The sequence below is a fragment of the Ascaphus truei genome, chromosome 5 (genome assembly GCF_040206685.1).
Source record: "Ascaphus truei isolate aAscTru1 chromosome 5, aAscTru1.hap1, whole genome shotgun sequence".
NCBI lineage: Eukaryota > Metazoa > Chordata > Amphibia > Anura > Ascaphidae > Ascaphus > Ascaphus truei.
In genome coordinates this window covers 17,213,097-17,234,766 of record NC_134487.1, presented here as the reverse complement: position 1 = coordinate 17,234,766, position 21,670 = coordinate 17,213,097, and the positions used below count along the sequence as shown (strand labels likewise).

General features: G+C 41.6%; 1 protein-coding gene across 1 annotated transcript in view; it reads left to right on the top strand.

Annotated features, from left to right (window-relative positions):
- The first annotated feature begins 571 nt into the window (after positions 1-571).
- Positions 572-21,670, top strand: part of IL15RA (interleukin 15 receptor subunit alpha) — a 119,847-nt gene continuing 98,748 nt past the window's right edge. Inside the window, exon 1 of the mRNA XM_075598913.1 lies at positions 572-806. Within this exon, the coding sequence (XP_075455028.1) occupies positions 725-806 (82 nt within the window). The 5' untranslated portion in view covers positions 572-724. The remainder of the gene's footprint in view (positions 807-21,670) is intronic.

The following is a 21,670-nucleotide window of genomic DNA, read 5'->3' as shown; positions in this document are numbered from 1 at the left end:
TTCTCCCATCCCAAATAACCAACACGCTCTTCTCCCACCCCAAGTAACCAGCACTCTCTTCTCCATGCCAAATAACCAGCACTCACTTCTCCCATCCCAAATAACCAGCACTCTCTTCTCCCATCCCTAATAACCAGCACTCTCTTCTCCCACCCCAAATAACCAGCACTCTCTTCTCCCTTCCCAAATAGCCAGCACTCTCTTCTCCCATGCCAAATAACCAGCACTCTCTTCTCCCATGCCAAATAACCAGCACTCTCTTCTACCATGCCAAATAACAGCACTCTCTTCTCCCTTCCCAAATAGCCAGCACTCTCTTCTCCAACCCCAAATAGCCAGCACTCTCTTCTCCCTTCCCAAATAGCCAGCACTCACTTCTCCCATCCCAAATAACCAGCACTCTCTTTCCAAATAGTCAGCACTCTCTTCTCCCACCCCAAATAGCCAGCACTCTCTTCTCCCATCCCAAATAACCAGCACTCCCTTCTCCCTTCACTGCCCTGGGAATGAGCTCCTCTCCTTGGTCATAGTGAAAGTGAAAGGAAAGTGAGGGACCGTGTGCTATCCCCACCCTCTGTAAGAGTTCGCGCCAGACACCCCACTCCATGGCTCGCTGCTCCAGAAGACGTGCAGGGTCCCCCCGCGGATTATCTCCAGGCTTGGGTGGGGATCCCACGCGTGTAGGTGTGTAGCTGTCCTAGGGAGGGAGCCCCGTGTGGCTCGCATGGCCCTGCCCCCGCCAGGGCTCTGCGAAGCGATCCTGGTCAGCTTGCTGCTGCTGCAGTGCGCTGGGGGGGACAGCAAGGGTAAGTGACCCATTGGGCTTTATGCATAAGAGCAATGCAACACTGCAATGCAACGCAGTGCAATGCAACGCAGTGCTATGCAACACTGTGCAATCCAACACAATAAAATGCAACCCTGTGCAATCCAACACAGAGCAATACAACACAGTGCAATACAACACAGTGCAATACAACACAATAAATGCAACACTGCAATCCAACACAATAAAATGCAACCCTGTGCAATCCAACACAATAAAATGCAACACTGTGCAATCCAACACAATAAAATGCAACACTGTGCAATCCAACACAATAAAATGCAACACTGCAATCCAACACAATAAAATGCAACATTGTGCAATGAACACAATAAAATGCAACACTACAATCCAACACAATAAAATGCAACATTGTGCAATGAACACAATAAAATGCAACATTGTGCAATGAACACAAGCTAATCTAACGTATTGCAATGTAACATAATACAATGCAATACAATGTAACACAGTGCAATCCAACACTGCAATGCAACACAATGTAATACAATACAATGAAACACAATGCAATGTAACACACTGCAATCCAGCACAGTGCAATCCAACTACAATGTCCCTTTGCTTTGCTACATGTATCTACAATTATTACTCATCCAATCAACCATCCCTTCCTGTCACACTGACTAATCTGGACAATGTTATCCAACACATGTGCAAAGCAAACGAGAGGTGCATTGGAGATGCAATGTCCCCCCCCCCCCCCTTCATTCACTCCCCCCCCCCCCCCCCCCCCCCACCCACTCTCCAAACATGTTGCTGAGAGATGAAGAAAAGTGAAGTATTACAAAAATATACCTTTTTTAAATGTATGTTTCAGCTTCCATCGTTGTCTGGTTAAGTTGTACATGTGAAGTAAAGACTACTGTATAATGTTTTTTTTATGGAAGAGGCAATTGTTTGATTTTGTTGTTGTTTTTGTTTCCTTTAAAATGTTACGATTGCAAAGAACAATCTGTCCCAAATATGTTAGCAGATAAAAGGGTGGATTGAAGGGTGACATGATGCCTTTTGCTTGTCAGTGAGATCATGCCTGCAGCAAAATATTTAACACAAAGTATTTAAAGATTCAGTCTGTGATACTTAGGGATTACCTTTTTAGATTTTAACCGTAAAAACACAACCGACTGATTATCTGGCACTGCCAGTTAAACCTGCTAACACCTGGAAATGAAGCATCGTTTCATATTGCATTAGACCTCTTGTGGAAGCCCAGCCAAAGGCAACCAGGAAACAACACAAAGTGCCCAGATAAACACTGAGTCAAATGCGTGGCAATCGTGTTCTGTTAGCATTGATAAGCACAGATATTTTTAAATAAAATGAAATCTATTGATTTCCTCCCCAAAAAATCCCTACTTATACGTTACAGGGGGCTGTTTAGCACAGTCTTTTTGGCCGCTGAAATATGACAAAACGGATTTTAAAAACATTGTACCAAGATTTCTATATAGACCAATCCTATTGAAAGCAATGGTTTTTATTCTGGTCGGTAAATTTGCCACTTGGTGATTCTGATCGCCTATTATGTATAACTAGCTGATATACCCGGCGTTGCCCGGGAAGGCAGGGAGCGGGGGGAGGGGAAGGCAGGGGCGGGGTAGGGGAAGGCAGGGGCGGGGAGGGGAAGGCAGTGGGGGGAGGGGAAGGCATGGGGGGAGGGGAAGGCAGGGGGAGGGGAAGGCAGGGGCGGAGGGGAGGGGAAGGCAGGGGCAGCGGGGGGAGTGGAAGGCAGGGGCGGGGGGAGGGGAAGGCAGGGGCGGGGGGAGGGGAAGGCAGGGGCGGGGGGGAGGGGAAGGCAGCGGGGGGAGGGGAAGAACCCAGCGTTGTTGTAATACGCGGTAGTGTAGTAAGGAGGGAGAGTGAGGTGTGTGGGTGAGCGGGTATGGTGGTGTGGGTGTTTGAATGAAAAGGCGTGCAGGGGTGGAGGGGTGATAGGTGTTAGGCGGAGAGGAGTGAAGTGCGGGAGGCGTAAAGGTGTGAAAGTGTGCGCAAGTGTTCAAGTGTGTGAGTGTGGAGAGGTGACGAGGCGGTGAAATGGGTGTGACTTACAGATGTAGGTGGTCTGCTAAGGCGGCGATCCAATGCTAGTGGTTCTGATCACTTATAATGTATAATATTAATGCACATTTAATGCTATTGGTTCTGATCGCTTGTCATGTATAATATTAATGCCCATTTAATGCTATTGGTTCTGATCGCTTGTCATGTATAATATTAATGCACATTTAATGCTATTGGTTCTGATCGCTTGTCATGTATAATATTAATGCGCATTTAATGCTATTGGTTCTGATCGCTTGTCATGTATAATATTAATGCACATTTAATGCTATTGGTTCTGATCGCTTGTCATGTATAATATTAATGCGCATTTAATGCTATTGGTTCTGATCGCTTGTCATGTATAATATTAATGCACATTTAATGCTATTGGTTCTGATCGCTTGTCATGTATAATATTAATGCCCATTTAATGCTATTGGTTCTGATCGCTTGTCATGTATAATATTAATGCACATTTAATGCTATTGGTTCTGATCGCTTGTCATGTATAATATTAATGCGCATTTAATGCTATTGGTTCTGATCGCTTGTCATGTATAATATTAATGCACATTTAATGCTATTGGTTCTGATCGCTTGTCATGTATAATATTAATGCGCATTTAATGCTATTGGTTCTGATCGCTTGTCATGTATAATATTAATGCACATTTAATGCTATTGGTTCTGATCGCTTGTCATGTATAATATTAATGCACATTTAATGCTATTGGTTCTGATCGCTTGTCATGTATAATATTAATGCGCATTTAATTCTATTGGTTCTGATCGCTTGTCATGTATAATATTAATGCGCATTTAATTCTATTGGTTCTGATCACTTGTCATGTATAATATTAATGCGCATTTAATTCTATTGGTTCTGATCACTTGTCATGTATAATATTAATGCACATTTAATTCTATTGGTTCTGATCGCTTGTCATGTATAATATTAATGCGCATTTAATTCTATTGGTCCACAAAGATAATATTTTTTCCAACGCGTCTTTGGGGGTTATTCTGTATCCTCCGCAGTCCGATCGGCTGCTGCGGCAGGTCTACAATACACCCTGGTTGTTGATGTACCTACTGTATGTACTTGGGGCCTAACAGTAACCTACGTGTTTCAACTGGTGCTGTGCAAAGTGGTTTAGGTGGTTTCAAAAAGCAGTGGTACTGTGCCTGATTTTTAAAAAGATTTCCATTTAATAAACATCAAGGCAAATCTCTCTTGACTATTATTTTAGAAAGATTTAACTGTCGCCGTTATGCTGTAAAATGAGGAAGCGCTGGAGGCTTTCTAAATTAAATCCGCTTCGTTTTGGAAATGAAAAAAGCAGTGGTACCCGGGCCACTTAGCTCCATCACACATTGCCCAGATCCACACAAGGGTGCTAACCTTTAGCACGCCTTTACAGGAGCCGAGTGGTGCTAAAGCTTAGCACGCCTTTGTGGATCTATGCCTTTGATTGCTGGATTTAGGGAGTGTCAGTCGGAGTTAGGATATATGATAATGGGCACCATCAATTGCTACTAATTTGTCGTAATTTTTTTCTGTTAGTAAAAAAAAATTGATTGCTAAGTCTGAGATATATATTTAGGCACTGTACCGTGTATGAGTTTCACTGGATGTGCACTGAGCTCTGTCTGTGTTTTATGTTCTGTCTCTGGTTTTAAGTCTGAGATGGCATCGACTTCTCTGGCTAAAAATCCATGTCAAATGTGAGCAATCTGAATAACCTATCCAGTGTCTTATTGATGTACCAGGTACTGTCCCTTTTTACCCACCGTGCAGCCAATCAAGCTTTCTATCACTGACCCTCTCACGTGCTGTTCCTCTGCTTGTGCCAGAAGGAGGTTCTTCCAACTTATCATTTAAATGAAATGCAGGGGGATCGCGTGACGCCTCTGCAACGCTATACTTACCGAGGTTCAGGCACTCTGACGCGTTGCCATGGCAACACTGCGTCAAATGACGCCGCGGGGTAATGCGACGTGACGTCACTTGCGTCAAATGACGCCATGGGTGACATGACGTCACATGACCCTGCAGCGTCGTTTGACGCAGGTCTAAGTTAGGGAGGGGGGACGCAGGCAAAGCAGGAAGACAGGGGGCGCAGTAGCAAAGGTTTGCGCTACCCTGCGCTCTAAGGCAAGGGACAGATAAACAGTTTAATCACACAGTATTTATAGCTAGCAAAACACTCACATGTTAAAATGCATTAAAATACATATAGGGGAAAGGGGGGACATGGGATAGCAGAGGGATAAAAAGTCCAGATATCGTCACCATACAGTATGTGAGGAATGACTTCAATACAAAAAGCTCCGCAGAGCTGTGTCTGAAGACAGTGTGGACAAGTGGAAAGGTGGAGGATAATATGCTGTGTTGATGGTGAAAATGCCAGCGTCTGCTCCACTCAGATCGCGGACTAGCTTGTGCAGGGAGAATGTGTAGAAAGATGGTGGAGCACTGCAAAGAAATAGGGCTGGAGGCAGATCCGTGAAAAATAAAAATGCTTTAATCCAAATGCATGGTAGCAACAGCTACATTAAAAGGGTCCTCTAACGCGTTTCGCGCTTTGATAGCGCTTTATCAAAGAGTGACTCATGTATCCCCTGATCCCCCTTATATGCTGTTCACCACGGAGGTGATTTCGCGCCAAAAATCAGTCAAAACTCTGACTGAAGCTGAATCCCCGTAAAAAACTACGGTGGCCTCATAGGGTAGAAACACCTCCGTGCTGAAAAAGCAAAGGCGGAAATACAAAAAACTACATACACAGCCAGATTGATGAACCTGGTGACGACACATAACTCAGACTTTGCCCAAGAATAAAAAAATAAAATAAATAGACTATAACATACTTGATACAACAATGGGGGAAGGGAAGGGGATGAAAACCCTCGCATCAGCCTATAATTAAGTGAAATAAACAACGGTGCAATAAGGGGAGAGAACAGGATGAATACTAGAAAACAAAGACACCCTCAGGGCAGCACTCGTTGTATATGAAAATGTAGTGATGATAGACTTAAAATTAAAATGCTTTAATTATGTTAGTTAAAATAAGTGTCAAAATCGTTGAAATAAATGAACAACTGACAGTGGTAAAACAACACACAAAACAGACAAAAATACACAATACTTAAACTGACATCTAGGGGGAAAGGTAGAGATCCTACCTATCTGCTAATTAGCAGTGATGAACAATCATTAACTGAATAGTTTGCCCCCTGGTTCAGCAATAACAAGGTTAAAAAGCCTGTAAAATAGATACAGGTGACAGTGGACTGACATGCAAAGGTATATGCCAAAAAATGTAATGCAAAATATGCCGTAATAGAGTGAAAGCTCACTGGTGATGGTATAGTGCAGCCATAATCAACTAAAATGTTGAAATAGCTCTGGTCGTGGAGGATCCCTAATTATGGGATAAAACAGCTTTAACTGTAAGTTGGTAGAGTAGGTGATCTAGGTGTTAATAAACAATGCGCACAAGAGCTCACAAAGTGTGATACTTAGCTCTGGGGCACGGTTCTAGTCCGTATCCAGTTATAGCCCCCTAGTTCAAATGTGCCATTATCACGCTTATTGAAGCCTCTTAACACGCAGAAAACAAAGATAGTTGAATCTGGTCGTGGAGGATCCCTAATTACGGGATTAAACAGCTTTAACTGTAAGTTGGTAAAGTAGGTGATCTAAGTGTTGATAAACAGTGCGCACAAGAGCTCACAAAGTGTGATACTTAGCTCTGGGGCACGGTTCTAGTCCGTATCCAGTTATAGCCCCCTAGTTCAAATGTGCCATTGTCACGCTTATTGAAGCCTCTTAACACGCAGAAAACACAGATAGTTGAATAGTTAAATGACTGTCGATAGCTAAGTGCACAAGAGCTTACAAAGTGTAATATCCAGCTCTGGGGCACGGATCTCGTCCGTATCAAGTTATGGCCCCCTAGTTCAAATGTGCCACTATAGCAAATCCGGTAGCAGGTAGCAGAACCAAAGTGAGCAGCCACATATAGTTAGCAGAGGGAAGGAAGGGGTACATATATTGCAGTAATAGTAATATGCAGCAGTTACATTTGAATATTCAGGGTAGGGTAATAGTAAACACACCGTGCCCCTATCAAAAGTATATACCAAGCCCTCGTCAGAGCTTGCGCAATGTAGTAACGCTGATGTGAGTTAGTTGCCAGCTCAAAATTCAACAGGCAGCGAAACAACATAAAATACAGAGTGTCTATTGCATATAAACATTGTATCCCTTCATGCATACATTGTATGCATATATCGGCACTTAGCAGTGCCTCTCACCCTCTGCCCGGCAAGTACACGTCAATACGTGATGACGTCAGTCCTGTAGCCGCCTCCCACCTGACGCACGTTTCGCTGGGGCGCTTTTTCAAAGGTGGTGACGTGGAGAGCTACACACAAGGTATATATAGTGTGTGTTGAATGACCAGCTAATGCAGGGCAGCTGAGTTTAACCAGTTAATTCTATTGCAGGAGAACGGTGAAGTACTTGGTGCTGCAGACGGAACCTATTGGAAGCCTGCACCAAGCAATAAAATTGAGAACAGACAAGACGTGATATTTATTGGTTCAGAGGCTGTATGAACGCTGTGGTGTATCTAGGGAAACAGGGTCGCAGAATATGGTCATGCGGCCAAACCCTGTATAGGGTAGATGTTTCTTAAATATCGGGGACCAGAGGGCCCAGGGGATTAGGTGTGGTGATATTTGTGCTCTAAATAAAGGGAGAGAATAGAAAACCCTCATTAATCCCTCTAGGTGCCAAAGTACCCAATAGATAGATCCATTTGGACTCTTTCTGTAAAATGAGGCGATTCCAGTCACCCCCTCTCGGACTTGGGGGGACGCTTTCAATCCCTGTAAAGCAAAGGTTAGTAATGTCACCACCATGCACCTGATGTATGTGGTTGGCTAAAGGGGTGTCCAGATGATTCCGTATTGCCCCTAGATGTTCCAAAATACGCTGGCGGAACTCACGGATGGTCTTGCCCACGTATTTTTTGGTGCATTGACAACTGACTTGGTAGATAACCCCCTTAGTCCTGCAGTTAATAAACTGCCTGACTTTGAAACATTTGGTATTGTTCCAATTAAAGAAGGTTTTAGAAAGCGACAGGTGGGTGCAGGCCTTGCATCCCTGGCATTTAAAGTTCCCTACTGATCTATTAGTTAGCCATGTACTTGATGTTAGTGGTCTTAGATGGCTATGAACTAGCTGGTCTTTGAGATTTAATGCCCTCCTGCTAACCAACGTTGGTGTAGGTCGCAGGACATCATTAAAGTCTGGGTCCTCCAAGAGGACCGGCCAATGTTTCTTCAAAATGGCATTAATCTCCGACCATTGATTATTGAAGGTACCCACAAATCTGATAAGTTTAGAGTCTTCAACTGGGGGACGATAGTTACTCAATAAAGAGGTTCTATCCGTGAATTTTGCTCTCCGATAGGCTTTTCTTATACACCTGTTGCTGTACCCCCTTTCCATGAATCTACCTCTCATCTTTAATGCTTCATCCTCAAAAGCTGTGATGGTAGAGCAGTTTCTGCGGATCCGCAGAAACTGTCCAACAGGGATACCATCCTTAAGTCGCCTTGGATGGTGACTTTCATAGCGCAAGAGGCTGTTGGTGGCTGTCTTTTTCCTGTGGATTGTAGTTTCCACCTGGTCACCAGCCCCTCTAGAGATTTTAAGGTCAAGGAAGGTAACCTCCTGTGTATCGATTTCGTAGGTTAAGTGGAGGTTAAACTCGTTATTGTTGAGTATGTTGATGAATTCAATAAATGACGCCCTGGTCCCCTGCCATAGGACCAGGACATCATCGATGAAACGGACCCATAGTAAAATCTGGATGGTATAGGCTTCATTGGCTTCATGGAAGACCACCTCCGCCTCCCACCAACCTAAATACAGGTTCGCATAGGTGGGAGCGCAGGTGGTCCCCATTGCCGTGCCTCTCAGTTGGTGGTAAATGACACCATTAAAGGTGAAGTAATTATGTGTCAGTATAAAACGCAATAAGTCAAGTACCAACTGGTTGTGTTTCACAAATTCACAGCTACGGCTTTTGAGGAAGTAGGAGACTGCGTCTATACCCACTTGATGTATAATAGAGGTGTACAACGATTCAACATCTAGACTAATCAGTAGTGTGTCCTTATCAAGTACTATGTCATTTAGTCGATTAAGGGCGTCCTTGGTGTCTCTAAGGAACGATGGTAAACTGTCAACAAACGGTCGTAGTATCTGGTCGATGTATTTACTACTCTGTTCCGTGAGGTTAGATATACCGGACACAATGGGTCTCCCAGGGGGGGGCAAGGTTCCCTTGTGGATCTTCGGTAGACAATAGAAGGTGGAAAGGACTGGTGCGGGGGTTAGGAGTTGCTCATATTCTTTTTTGGATATGATCCTAGACTCTAAGGCTGTTGTTAGGATGGTTTTGAGTTCTTTTTTGAAAGATTCTGTAGGACTCTTTTTAAGCGTCTTATAGCATGTGGGGTCAGACAGGAGGCGTGTACATTCTGTCACATAGTCACCAGTGTTCATGATCACTGTGTTGCCCCCTTTATCCGAGGGTTTCACAGTGATCGTGACATCATTTTGTAGGTCTTTAAGACCTTGACGTTCGGATGCAGAAAGGTTATCAAATCTGTTAATAGGATTCAGATTCTCCAGATCACTTGTTACAAGTCTCATAAATATTTCCACATTTGGACTTGTTACAAGTGGAGGAGTAAATTTAGACCTGGGTTTCAGGTCAGAGAAAGGGCCTTCTCCTTCAATTCGATTAGATTCTTCCAGGAGTGCTGTAAGGTCCCGCATATTATCAATATGCAACTGATCAAGATGAAGTAGACCGTCATTCTTAAGTTGAAATGTCTCACGTCGTTTAAAGAATTTATGTAGGAGGAGTTTCCTCCCGAATAGATTGGTATCTTTTACCCAGTCAAAGATCTTGAAATTCTCTGACGGAGAGAATGACAGGCCTTTGTTCAGTGCTAGAATCTGATCCGATGTCAAAATTTTGTCAGATAAATTGATAACCTGATTATTCGTCGATTTATTGGTGATAAGGGAATTTACCTCTGTCTCCTGTATCGTCTTCTCTGTCTGCCCCTGTAAGCCCAGACACTTCTGTCTCTTAGTCCATCCTTTTTGCCCTCTCCTTGTTTTCCCTTTTCGTAAAACAGGGGATAGCTTGGGCCTTGCTCTAAAAAATTCATCCTTTCTGAGTCTGGTTTATTGATAGGTCTGTCACTATTTTCTGCCTCATCATTTGAGGTGTCCCAATCTGTTGATGAATCATTATGATTGGGTCTGTGTCTTTTTTCAGAAAAATGGTGTCTGTAGATTTTACCCCCCTCGTAGTCTTTAGTGTCCCTATGAAATTTTTTTGCTTTACGTTCTTTCAGCTCTTTTATGAACTTGTCAATACTAGTCTGTAGTTTGTTTTCTGATTCAATAAAATCAGTTTTATCTCTCCATTGATCAATATTATCCAAATGTGTTCTTATATCTGCCTTTACGGTGATAAGTTTCTCATTCTGATATTCAATTAATAATTTCATAAGTGAGACTGAGCACTTGCCCAGAATGTTATCCCAGCTCCTAGTGAATCCCTCATCCTGGAACATGTGAGAGGGAGCGATATTTGCTCTTAAACCTTGCGGTATCCGTTCTGTTCTAAGATAATTCTCAAGACTGGTGACCTCCCACCACAGTCTTGCACGTTGTTTAAATAATAATTCCAGCTTAGTAAAGAATGAGATAAGGTCATCACCAGGAGCTGAGACATCATTGGTTTCACCTGAAAACAGATTAGTGGCCTCTTGCTGCCAGACTGCAAAGTCTAGTTGAGTGGATAAAAATCCAGACATGGTATAGTTATAATATTATTAAGTGGCGAGCTGAGAGTAGAAGTGAACATAAGTTCACACTATGCAATGATACAACAATGGGGGAAGGGAAGGGGATGAAAACCCTCGCATCAGCCTATAATTAAGTGAAATAAACAACGGTGCAATAAGGGGAGAGAACAGGATGAATACTAGAAAACAAAGACACCCTCAGGGCAGCACTCGTTGTATATGAAAATGTAGTGATGATAGACTTAAAATTAAAATGCTTTAATTATGTTAGTTAAAATAAGTGTCAAAATCGTTGAAATAAATGAACAACTGACAGTGGTAAAACAACACACAAAACAGACAAAAATACACAATACTTAAACTGACATCTAGGGGAAAAGGTAGAGATCCTACCTATCTGCTAATTAGCAGTGATGAACAATCATTAACTGAATAGTTTGCCCCCTGGTTCAGCAATAACAAGGTTAAAAAGCCTGTAAAATAGATACAGGTGACGGTGGACTGACATGCAAAGGTATATGCCAAAAAATGTAATGCAAAATATGCCGTAATAGAGTGAAAGCTCACTGGTGATGGTATAGTGCAGCCATAATCAACTAAAATGTTGAAATAGCTCTGGTCGTGGAGGATCCCTAATTATGGGATAAAACAGCTTTAACTGTAAGTTGGTAGAGTAGGTGATCTAGGTGTTAATAAACAATGCGCACAAGAGCTCACAAAGTGTGATACTTAGCTCTGGGGCACGGTTCTAGTCCGTATCCAGTTATAGCCCCCTAGTTCAAATGTGCCATTATCACGCTTATTGAAGCCTCTTAACACGCAGAAAACAAAGATAGTTGAATCTGGTCGTGGAGGATCCCTAATTACGGGATTAAACAGCTTTAACTGTAAGTTGGTAAAGTAGGTGATCTAAGTGTTGATAAACAGTGCGCACAAGAGCTCACAAAGTGTGATACTTAGCTCTGGGGCACGGTTCTAGTCCGTATCCAGTTATAGCCCCCTAGTTCAAATGTGCCATTGTCACGCTTATTGAAGCCTCTTAACACGCAGAAAACACAGATAGTTGAATAGTTAAATGACTGTCGATAGCTAAGTGCACAAGAGCTTACAAAGTGTAATATCCAGCTCTGGGGCACGGATCTCGTCCGTATCAAGTTATGGCCCCCTAGTTCAAATGTGCCACTATAGCAAATCCGGTAGCAGGTAGCAGAACCAAAGTGAGCAGCCACATATAGTTAGCAGAGGGAAGGAAGGGGTACATATATTGCAGTAATAGTAATATGCAGCAGTTACATTTGAAGCTGTTTTATCCCATAATTAGGGATCCTCCACGACCAGAGCTATTTCAACATTTTAGTTGATTATGGCTGCACTATACCATCACCAGTGAGCTTTCACTCTATTACGGCATATTTTGCATTACATTTTTTGGCATATACCTTTGCATGTCAGTCCACCGTCACCTGTATCTATTTTACAGGCTTTTTAACCTTGTTATTGCTGAACCAGGGGGCAAACTATTCAGTTAATGATTGTTCATCACTGCTAATTAGCAGATAGGTAGGATCTCTACCTTTTCCCCTAGATGTCAGTTTAAGTATTGTGTATTTTTGTCTGTTTTGTGTGTTGTTTTACCACTGTCAGTTGTTCATTTATTTCAACGATTTTGACACTTATTTTAACTAACATAATTAAAGCATTTTAATTTTAAGTCTATCATCACTACATTTTCATATACAACGAGTGCTGCCCTGAGGGTGTCTTTGTTTTCTAGTATTCATCCTGTTCTCTCCCCTTATTGCACCGTTGTTTATTTCACTTAATTATAGGCTGATGCGAGGGTTTTCATCCCCTTCCCTTCCCCCATTGTTGTATCATTGCATAGTGTGAACTTATGTTCACTTCTACTCTCAGCTCGCCACTTAATAATATTATAACTATACCATGTCTGGATTTTTATCCACTCAACTAGACTTTGCAGTCTGGCAGCAAGAGGCCACTAATCTGTTTTCAGGTGAAACCAATGATGTCTCAGCTCCTGGTGATGACCTTATCTCATTCTTTACTAAGCTGGAATTATTATTTAAACAACGTGCAAGACTGTGGTGGGAGGTCACCAGTCTTGAGAATTATCTTAGAACAGAACGGATACCGCGAGGTTTAAGAGCAAATATCGCTCCCTCTCACATGTTCCAGGATGAGGGATTCACTAGGAGCTGGGATAACATTCTGGGCAAGTGCTCAGTCTCACTTATGAAATTATTAATTGAATATCAGAATGAGAAACTTATCACCGTAAAGGCAGATATAAGAACACATTTGGATAATATTGATCAATGGAGAGATAAAACTGATTTTATTGAATCAGAAAACAAACTACAGACTAGTATTGACAAGTTCATAAAAGAGCTGAAAGAACGTAAAGCAAAAAAATTTCATAGGGACACTAAAGACTACGAGGGGGGTAAAATCTACAGACACCATTTTTCTGAAAAAAGACACAGACCCAATCATAATGATTCATCAACAGATTGGGACACCTCAAATGATGAGGCAGAAAATAGTGACAGACCTATCAATAAACCAGACTCAGAAAGGATGAATTTTTTAGAGCAAGGCCCAAGCTATCCCCTGTTTTACGAAAAGGGAAAACAAGGAGAGGGCAAAAAGGATGGACTAAGAGACAGAAGTGTCTGGGCTTACAGGGGCAGACAGAGAAGACGATACAGGAGACAGAGGTAAATTCCCTTATCACCAATAAATCGACGAATAATCAGGTTATCAATTTATCTGACAAAATTTTGACATCGGATCAGATTCTAGCACTGAACAAAGGCCTGTCATTCTCTCCGTCAGAGAATTTCAAGATCTTTGACTGGGTAAAAGATACCAATCTATTCGGGAGGAAACTCCTCCTACATAAATTCTTTAAACGACGTGAGACATTTCAACTTAAGAATGACGGTCTACTTCATCTTGATCAGTTGCATATTGATAATATGCGGGACCTTACAGCACTCCTGGAAGAATCTAATCGAATTGAAGGAGAAGGCCCTTTCTCTGACCTGAAACCCAGGTCTAAATTTACTCCTCCACTTGTAACAAGTCCAAATGTGGAAATATTTATGAGACTTGTAACAAGTGATCTGGAGAATCTGAATCCTATTAACAGATTTGATAACCTTTCTGCATCCGAACGTCAAGGTCTTAAAGACCTACAAAATGATGTCACGATCACTGTGAAACCCTCGGATAAAGGGGGCAACACAGTGATCATGAACACTGGTGACTATGTGACAGAATGTACACGCCTCCTGTCTGACCCCACATGCTATAAGACGCTTAAAAAGAGTCCTACAGAATCTTTCAAAAAAGAACTCAAAACCATCCTAACAACAGCCTTAGAGTCTAGGATCATATCCAAAAAAGAATATGAGCAACTCCTAACCCCCGCACCAGTCCTTTCCACCTTCTATTGTCTACCGAAGATCCACAAGGGAACCTTGCCCCCCCCTGGGAGACCCATTGTGTCCGGTATATCTAACCTCACGGAACAGAGTAGTAAATACATCGACCAGATACTACGACCGTTTGTTGACAGTTTACCATCGTTCCTTAGAGACACCAAGGACGCCCTTAATCGACTAAATGACATAGTACTTGATAAGGACACACTACTGATTAGTCTAGATGTTGAATCGTTGTACACCTCTATTATACATCAAGTGGGTATAGACGCAGTCTCCTACTTCCTCAAAAGCCGTAGCTGTGAATTTGTGAAACACAACCAGTTGGTACTTGACTTATTGCGTTTTATACTGACACATAATTACTTCACCTTTAATGGTGTCATTTACCACCAACTGAGAGGCACGGCAATGGGGACCACCTGCGCTCCCACCTATGCGAACCTGTATTTAGGTTGGTGGGAGGCGGAGGTGGTCTTCCATGAAGCCAATGAAGCCTATACCATCCAGATTTTACTATGGGTCCGTTTCATCGATGATGTCCTGGTCCTATGGCAGGGGACCAGGGCGTCATTTATTGAATTCATCAACATACTCAACAATAACGAGTTTAACCTCCACTTAACCTACGAAATCGATACACAGGAGGTTACCTTCCTTGACCTTAAAATCTCTAGAGGGGCTGGTGACCAGGTGGAAACTACAATCCACAGGAAAAAGACAGCCACCAACAGCCTCTTGCGCTATGAAAGTCACCATCCAAGGCGACTTAAGGATGATATCCCTGTTGGACAGTTTCTGCGGATCCACAGAAACTGCTCTACCATCACAGCTTTTGAGGATGAAGCATTAAAGATGAGAGGTAGATTCATGGAAAGGGGGTACAGCAACCGGTGTATAAGAAAAGCCTATCGGAGAGCAAAATTCACGGATAGAACCTCTTTATTGAGTAACTATCGTCCCCCAGTTGAAGACTCTAAACTTATCAGATTTGTGGGTACCTTCAATAATCAATGGTCGGAGATTAATGCCATTTTGAAGAAACATTGGCCGGTCCTCTTGGAGGACCCAGACTTTAATGATGTCCTGCGACCTACACCAACGTTGGTTAGCAGGAGGGCATTAAATCTCAAAGACCAGCTAGTTCATAGCCATCTAAGACCACTAACATCAAGTACATGGCTAACTAATAGATCAGTAGGGAACTTTAAATGCCAGGGATGCAAGGCCTGCACCCACCTGTCGCTTTCTAAAACCTTCTTTAATTGGAACAATACCAAATGTTTCAAAGTCAGGCAGTTTATTAACTGCAGGACTAAGGGGGTTATCTACCAAGTCAGTTGTCAATGCACCAAAAAATACGTGGGCAAGACCATCCGTGAGTTCCGCCAGCGTATTTTGGAACATCTAGGGGCAATACGGAATCATCTGGACACCCCTTTAGCCAACCACATACATCAGGTGCATGGTGGTGACATTACTAACCTTTGCTTTACAGGGATTGAAAGCGTCCCCCCAAGTCCGAGAGGGGGTGACTGGAATCGCCTCATTTTACAGAAAGAGTCCAAATGGATCTATCTATTGGGTACTTTGGCACCTAGAGGGATTAATGAGGGTTTTCTATTCTCTCCCTTTATTTAGAGCACAAATATCACCACACCTAATCCCCTGGGCCCTCTGGTCCCCGATATTTAAGAAACATCTACCCTATACAGGGTTTGGCCGCATGACCATATTCTGCGACCCTGTTTCCCTAGATACACCACAGCGTTCATACAGCCTCTGAACCAATAAATATCACGTCTTGTCTGTTCTCAATTTTATTGCTTGGTGCAGGCTTCCAATAGGTTCCGTCTGCAGCACCAAGTACTTCACCGTTCTCCTGCAATAGAATTAACTGGTTAAACTCAGCTGCCCTGCATTAGCTGGTCATTCAACACACACTATATATACCTTGTGTGTAGCTCTCCACGTCACCACCTTTGAAAAAGCGCCCCAGCGAAACGTGCGTCAGGTGGGAGGCGGCTACAGGACTGACGTCATCACGTATTGACGTGTACTTGCCGGGCAGAGGGTGAGAGGCACTGCTAAGTGCCGATATATGCATACAATGTATGCATGAAGGGATACAATGTTTATATGCAATAGACACTCTGTATTTTATGTTGTTTCGCTGCCTGTTGAATTTTGAGCTGGCAACTAACTCACATCAGCGTTACTACATTGCGCAAGCTCTGACGAGGGCTTGGTATATACTTTTGATAGGGGCACGGTGTGTTTACTATTACCCTACCCTGAATATTCAAATGTAACTGCTGCATATTACTATTACTGCAATATATGTACCCCTTCCTTCCCTCTGCTAACTATATGTGGCTGCTCACTTTGGTTCTGCTACCTGCTACCGGATTTGCTATAGTGGCACATTTGAACTAGGGGGCCATAACTTGATACGGACGAGATCCGTGCCCCAGAGCTGGATATTACACTTTGTAAGCTCTTGTGCACTTAGCTATCGACAGTCATTTAACTATTCAACTATCTGTGTTTTCTGCGTGTTAAGAGGCTTCAATAAGCGTGACAATGGCACATTTGAACTAGGGGGCTATAACTGGATACGGACTAGAACCGTGCCCCAGAGCTAAGTATCACACTTTGTGAGCTCTTGTGCGCACTGTTTATCAACACTTAGATCACCTACTTTACCAACTTACAGTTAAAGCTGTTTAATCCCGTAATTAGGGATCCTCCACGACCAGATTCAACTATCTTTGTTTTCTGCGTCTTAAGAGGCTTCAATAAGCGTGATAATGGCACATTTGAACTAGGGGGCTATAACTGGATACGGACTAGAACCGTGCCCCAGAGCTAAGTATCACACTTTGTGAGCTCTTGTGCGCATTGTTTATTAACACCTAGATCACCTACTCTACCAACTTACAGTTAAAGCTGTTTTATCCCATAATTAGGGATCCTCCACGACCAGAGCTATTTCAACATTTTAGTTGATTATGGCTGCACTATACCATCACCAGTGAGCTTTCACTCTATTACTGCATATTTTGCATTACATTTTTTGGCATATACCTTTGCATGTCAGTCCACCGTCACCTGTATCTATTTTACAGGCTTTTTAACCTTGTTATTGCTGAACCAGGGGGCAAACTATTCAGTTAATGATTGTTCATCACTGCTAATTAGCAGATAGGTAGGATCTCTACCTTTCCCCCTAGATGTCAGTTTAAGTATTGTGTATTTTTGTCTGTTTTGTGTGTTGTTTTACCACTGTCAGTTGTTCATTTATTTCAACGATTTTGACACTTATTTTAACTAACATAATTAAAGCATTTTAATTTTAAGTCTATCATCACTACATTTTCATATACAACGAGTGCTGCCCTGAGGGTGTCTTTGTTTTCTAGTATATAACATACTAGATAAAGAGATGGAAAACACATAAAATGAAAAAGCAACACATATAAAGAAATATAAAATAAATATTAGTAAATGAAACTCTTATTAGATAACTGGGAACATGAAGAAATATACCCATCAATAGACCCATCACTCTAATAATAATGTGTCTAATATCACTAAATATAATAATAAACATGAATGTTTAAGTTAAGTCAAAACAGAAAAATAAACTGATCTCAGCACAAGAATAATGGCAATAGTAATAAAGTTAAAGAGATACATATGTATAATTATCATCTTAATACAGAAAATTTGAAAAGTACATTTATAAAGATAATAATATTGTTATAACCCAGCAATAAACTATTTAATTAACTTAGTCCTATCAAAGTAATGGATATCAAAAAGAACCTAAGATTAAAGTATATTAATGCAAATATTGATTCTATAGAAAAATATATTGGATTGAAATGTATATAATACTAATTATTTATGTACCTAATAATAAGCATATACATTAATAATAGGAGGTTATTATGAAATATTTTATAACCTAAAAGAACTATAAAAATATCTACATTTATTAATTGTAATTCCAGCTTTATTGTGTACATACTTAATTGTGGGTGTGGCAAACACTACATTGGACGCACCATAAGACCTCTGAAAATTAGGATAATGGAGCATGTCAGAGCTATAAAAAACCATACTACTACACATCCGGTGTCACGTCATTTTGCCCATTGTGCACATGGAGGTATCCAGAACTTCTCTTTTTCGGCTATTGAGCATGTTCCTCCACCCACTCGTGGTGGCGACAGATTGAACATGCTCAATAGACGTGAGATGTTCTGGATCTTCACCATGGATTCCCTATACCCAAATGGGATCAATCAAGATTGGGAACTGATACATTTTTTATAAAACCATTTTATGTTCTAACATTACCTCCATTTTTCATAATAACCTCTTATTATTAATGTATATGCTTATTATTAGGTACATAAATAATTAGTATTATATACATTTCAATCCAATATATTTTGCTATAGAATCAATATTTGCATTAATATACTTTAATCTTAGGTTCTTTTTGATATCCATTACTTTGATAGGACTAAGTTAATTAAATAGTTTATTGCTGGGTTATAACAATATTATTATCTTTATAAATGTACTTTTCAAATTTTCTGTATTAAGATGATAATTATACATATGTATCTCTTTAACTTTATTACTATTGCCATTATTCTTGTGCTGAGATCAGTTTATTTTTCTGTTTTGACTTAACTTAAACATTCATGTTTATTATTATATTTAGTGATATTAGACACATTATTATTAGAGTGATGGGTCTATTGATGGGTATATTCCTTCATGTTCCCAGTTATCTAATAAGAGTTTCATTTACTAATATTTATTTTATATTTCTTTATATGTGTTGCTTTTTCATTTTATGTGTTTTTCATTTCTTTATCTAGTATGTTATAGTCTATTTATTTTATTTTTTTATTCTTGGGCAAAGTCTGAGTTATGTGTCGTCACCAGGTTCATCAATCTGGCTGTGTATGTAGTTTTTTGTATTTCCGCCTTTGCTTTTTCAGCACGGAGGTGTTTCTACCCTATGAGGCCACAGTAGTTTTTTACGGGGATTCAGCTTCAGTCAGAGTTTTGAAAAAAAGGGGGGATGGGGGAGCACCGGTGGAAGGCTGGTAAAACCTAAATGGTTGTGTAATGTTATATGACAATATGAAGGGTTTTGTGTGTGTAAAATAATTGTTAACACTCACACGGCCTTGTGCGAATGCTGTCGCATCAAGGTATCTTTAAGACTCCCTTTTCTTTCTTCTTTGTTCTTCTTCCTTCTTTCGTCTCCTTTCTGTCTTCTGGATTTTTCCTCGCCGCCTTGCGTCTGTATCTTTCTTCTCCTACTTCTTTGATGTTGGTCTCACCCTCGGAATAAATATATACACAAAAATATGTGAGCAAACTGTGATTTTATCAGGGAAGGTATCTGGATATATGTTAAGAGTATATATAAAACACTCACACGGGCGTGTGTGGGTGCGCTCTAAGGGATGGTGTCTTGGTCTTTCAGGGGCAATCCCACTTCTTAAAGTAAAAAATAAAAATAAAAACAAAACTAAAGACACAAATTTTTCTTCAGCCTTTATTACGAACTACAGCACAGATGCAGGTAAAATAACGGAAATTATAAAAAAACATTGGCATATAGTCCAGATGGATCCTATTTTAAAAGAACACATTCCATCTGTACCAAAGGTGATTTTTAAAAGAGCTCCCACAATCAAAGCCAAATTAGCACCCAGTGTATTTAGGAGGGAAAAAGAGGAAAGAGTTCAGCATTGGCTACCCCCTCCAGTAGGTCTTTTTGGCTGCTTTAGTTGCAAAGCCTGTAAACAGGCAACAAAAGGAGATAGGACTGAGTTCACCTCACATACCACGAACGAAAATTTTAAAATCAAACACCTCATTACATGTCGGACGGAATATGTGGTATACCTGCTTGCGTGTCCGTGTGGCCTCCAATACGTGGGCTGCACATCCAGACCCTTGAGGGTCCGCGTGTTGGAACACGTGGGCAATATACGCAAGCAGGTTATGACCCATAGTGTCTCCAGACACTTCAGTATGTGCCACGGAGGGAACCCAGAGGGTCTCACCTATAAGGGAATAGAGAAGGTGGAGGCGCATTGGAGGGGTGGAGACGAAAGGAGACGAAAGAAGGAAGAAGAACAAAGAAGAAAGAAAAGGGAGTCTTAAAGATACCTTGATGCGACAGCATTCGCACAAGGCCGTGTGAGTGTTAACAATTATTTTACACACACAAAACCCTTCATATTGTCATATAACATTACACAACCATTTAGGTTTTACCAGCCTTCCACCGGTGCTCCCCCATCCCCCCTTTTTTTCTTGTCTCATTTGTTGAAGGATCCTGGGTAGATCCTTTATTGGGGTCTTTAGAGTCACAGGCGGAAAAGAAGCAGAGGGATACCTTGCCTACCACCAAGGTTGCTATTCCCCCCTTTACTATACCCACCATCCCCCTAGGTAGCGCTCGGGTTTTTTGTTCTCCATTCAGTCAGAGTTTTGACTGATTTTTGGCGCGAAATCACCTCCGTGGTGAACAGCATATAAGGGGGATCAGGGGAGACATGAGTCACTCTTTGATAAAGCGCTATCAAAGCGCGAAACGCGTTAGAGGACCCTTTTAATGTAGCTGTTGCTACCATGCATTTGGATTAAAGCATTTTTATTTTTCACGGATCTGCCTCCAGCCCTATTTCTTTGCAGTGCTCCACCATCTTTCTACATATACTATACCTACAAAACGGAACGGATGCACGCTGTCATGGAGCAGAAGGGGTTAATATGTGAGTGACCTACTATTTTTTATAGCTACTGTGACTATAGGGTATGTGCAGGGCTCCAGCCTATGATACAGGATACTTTCTATCCACATAGTGATTGCACTGGGAGTCTCTTTATATAAGGGCTTCCATGTGGTTTCGCTTTTAAGAGTGGTTATTTTTGCTCTGTCCATGTTAGGCTTCATATGGTGAGCCATATACCCTGTCACACATTCACACATTTTATATACAATTAACATACCCCGGCCTCCCAGGCATTATGGCCAACATTGCACAATCCTGGATTTAGAAGCACCACCAGGAGATTCACTTCTCATCCTTTGTTGTGCAGGGAGAAAGCTGGGAAACAAGGGCTCGTAAATTCCACAGGGTAGCGAAAAATGAAGGCAGATGGATAATTAGCCTCGCGTCCGCCGTGTGAACAATTGTGAGCCGTTACTCTGTTGCCTCAGGTTCCATACAATCCACTGCTGATGAGGGTAAGGGAATCTAGCTAGGCGTCCCTGCAGTAATGAATAGCTACAGTGTAGCTGTGTGAGCTGTATGAAACAGCAGATAGGAAAACTTTTGAAAGCAGCTGAGCATAAGGG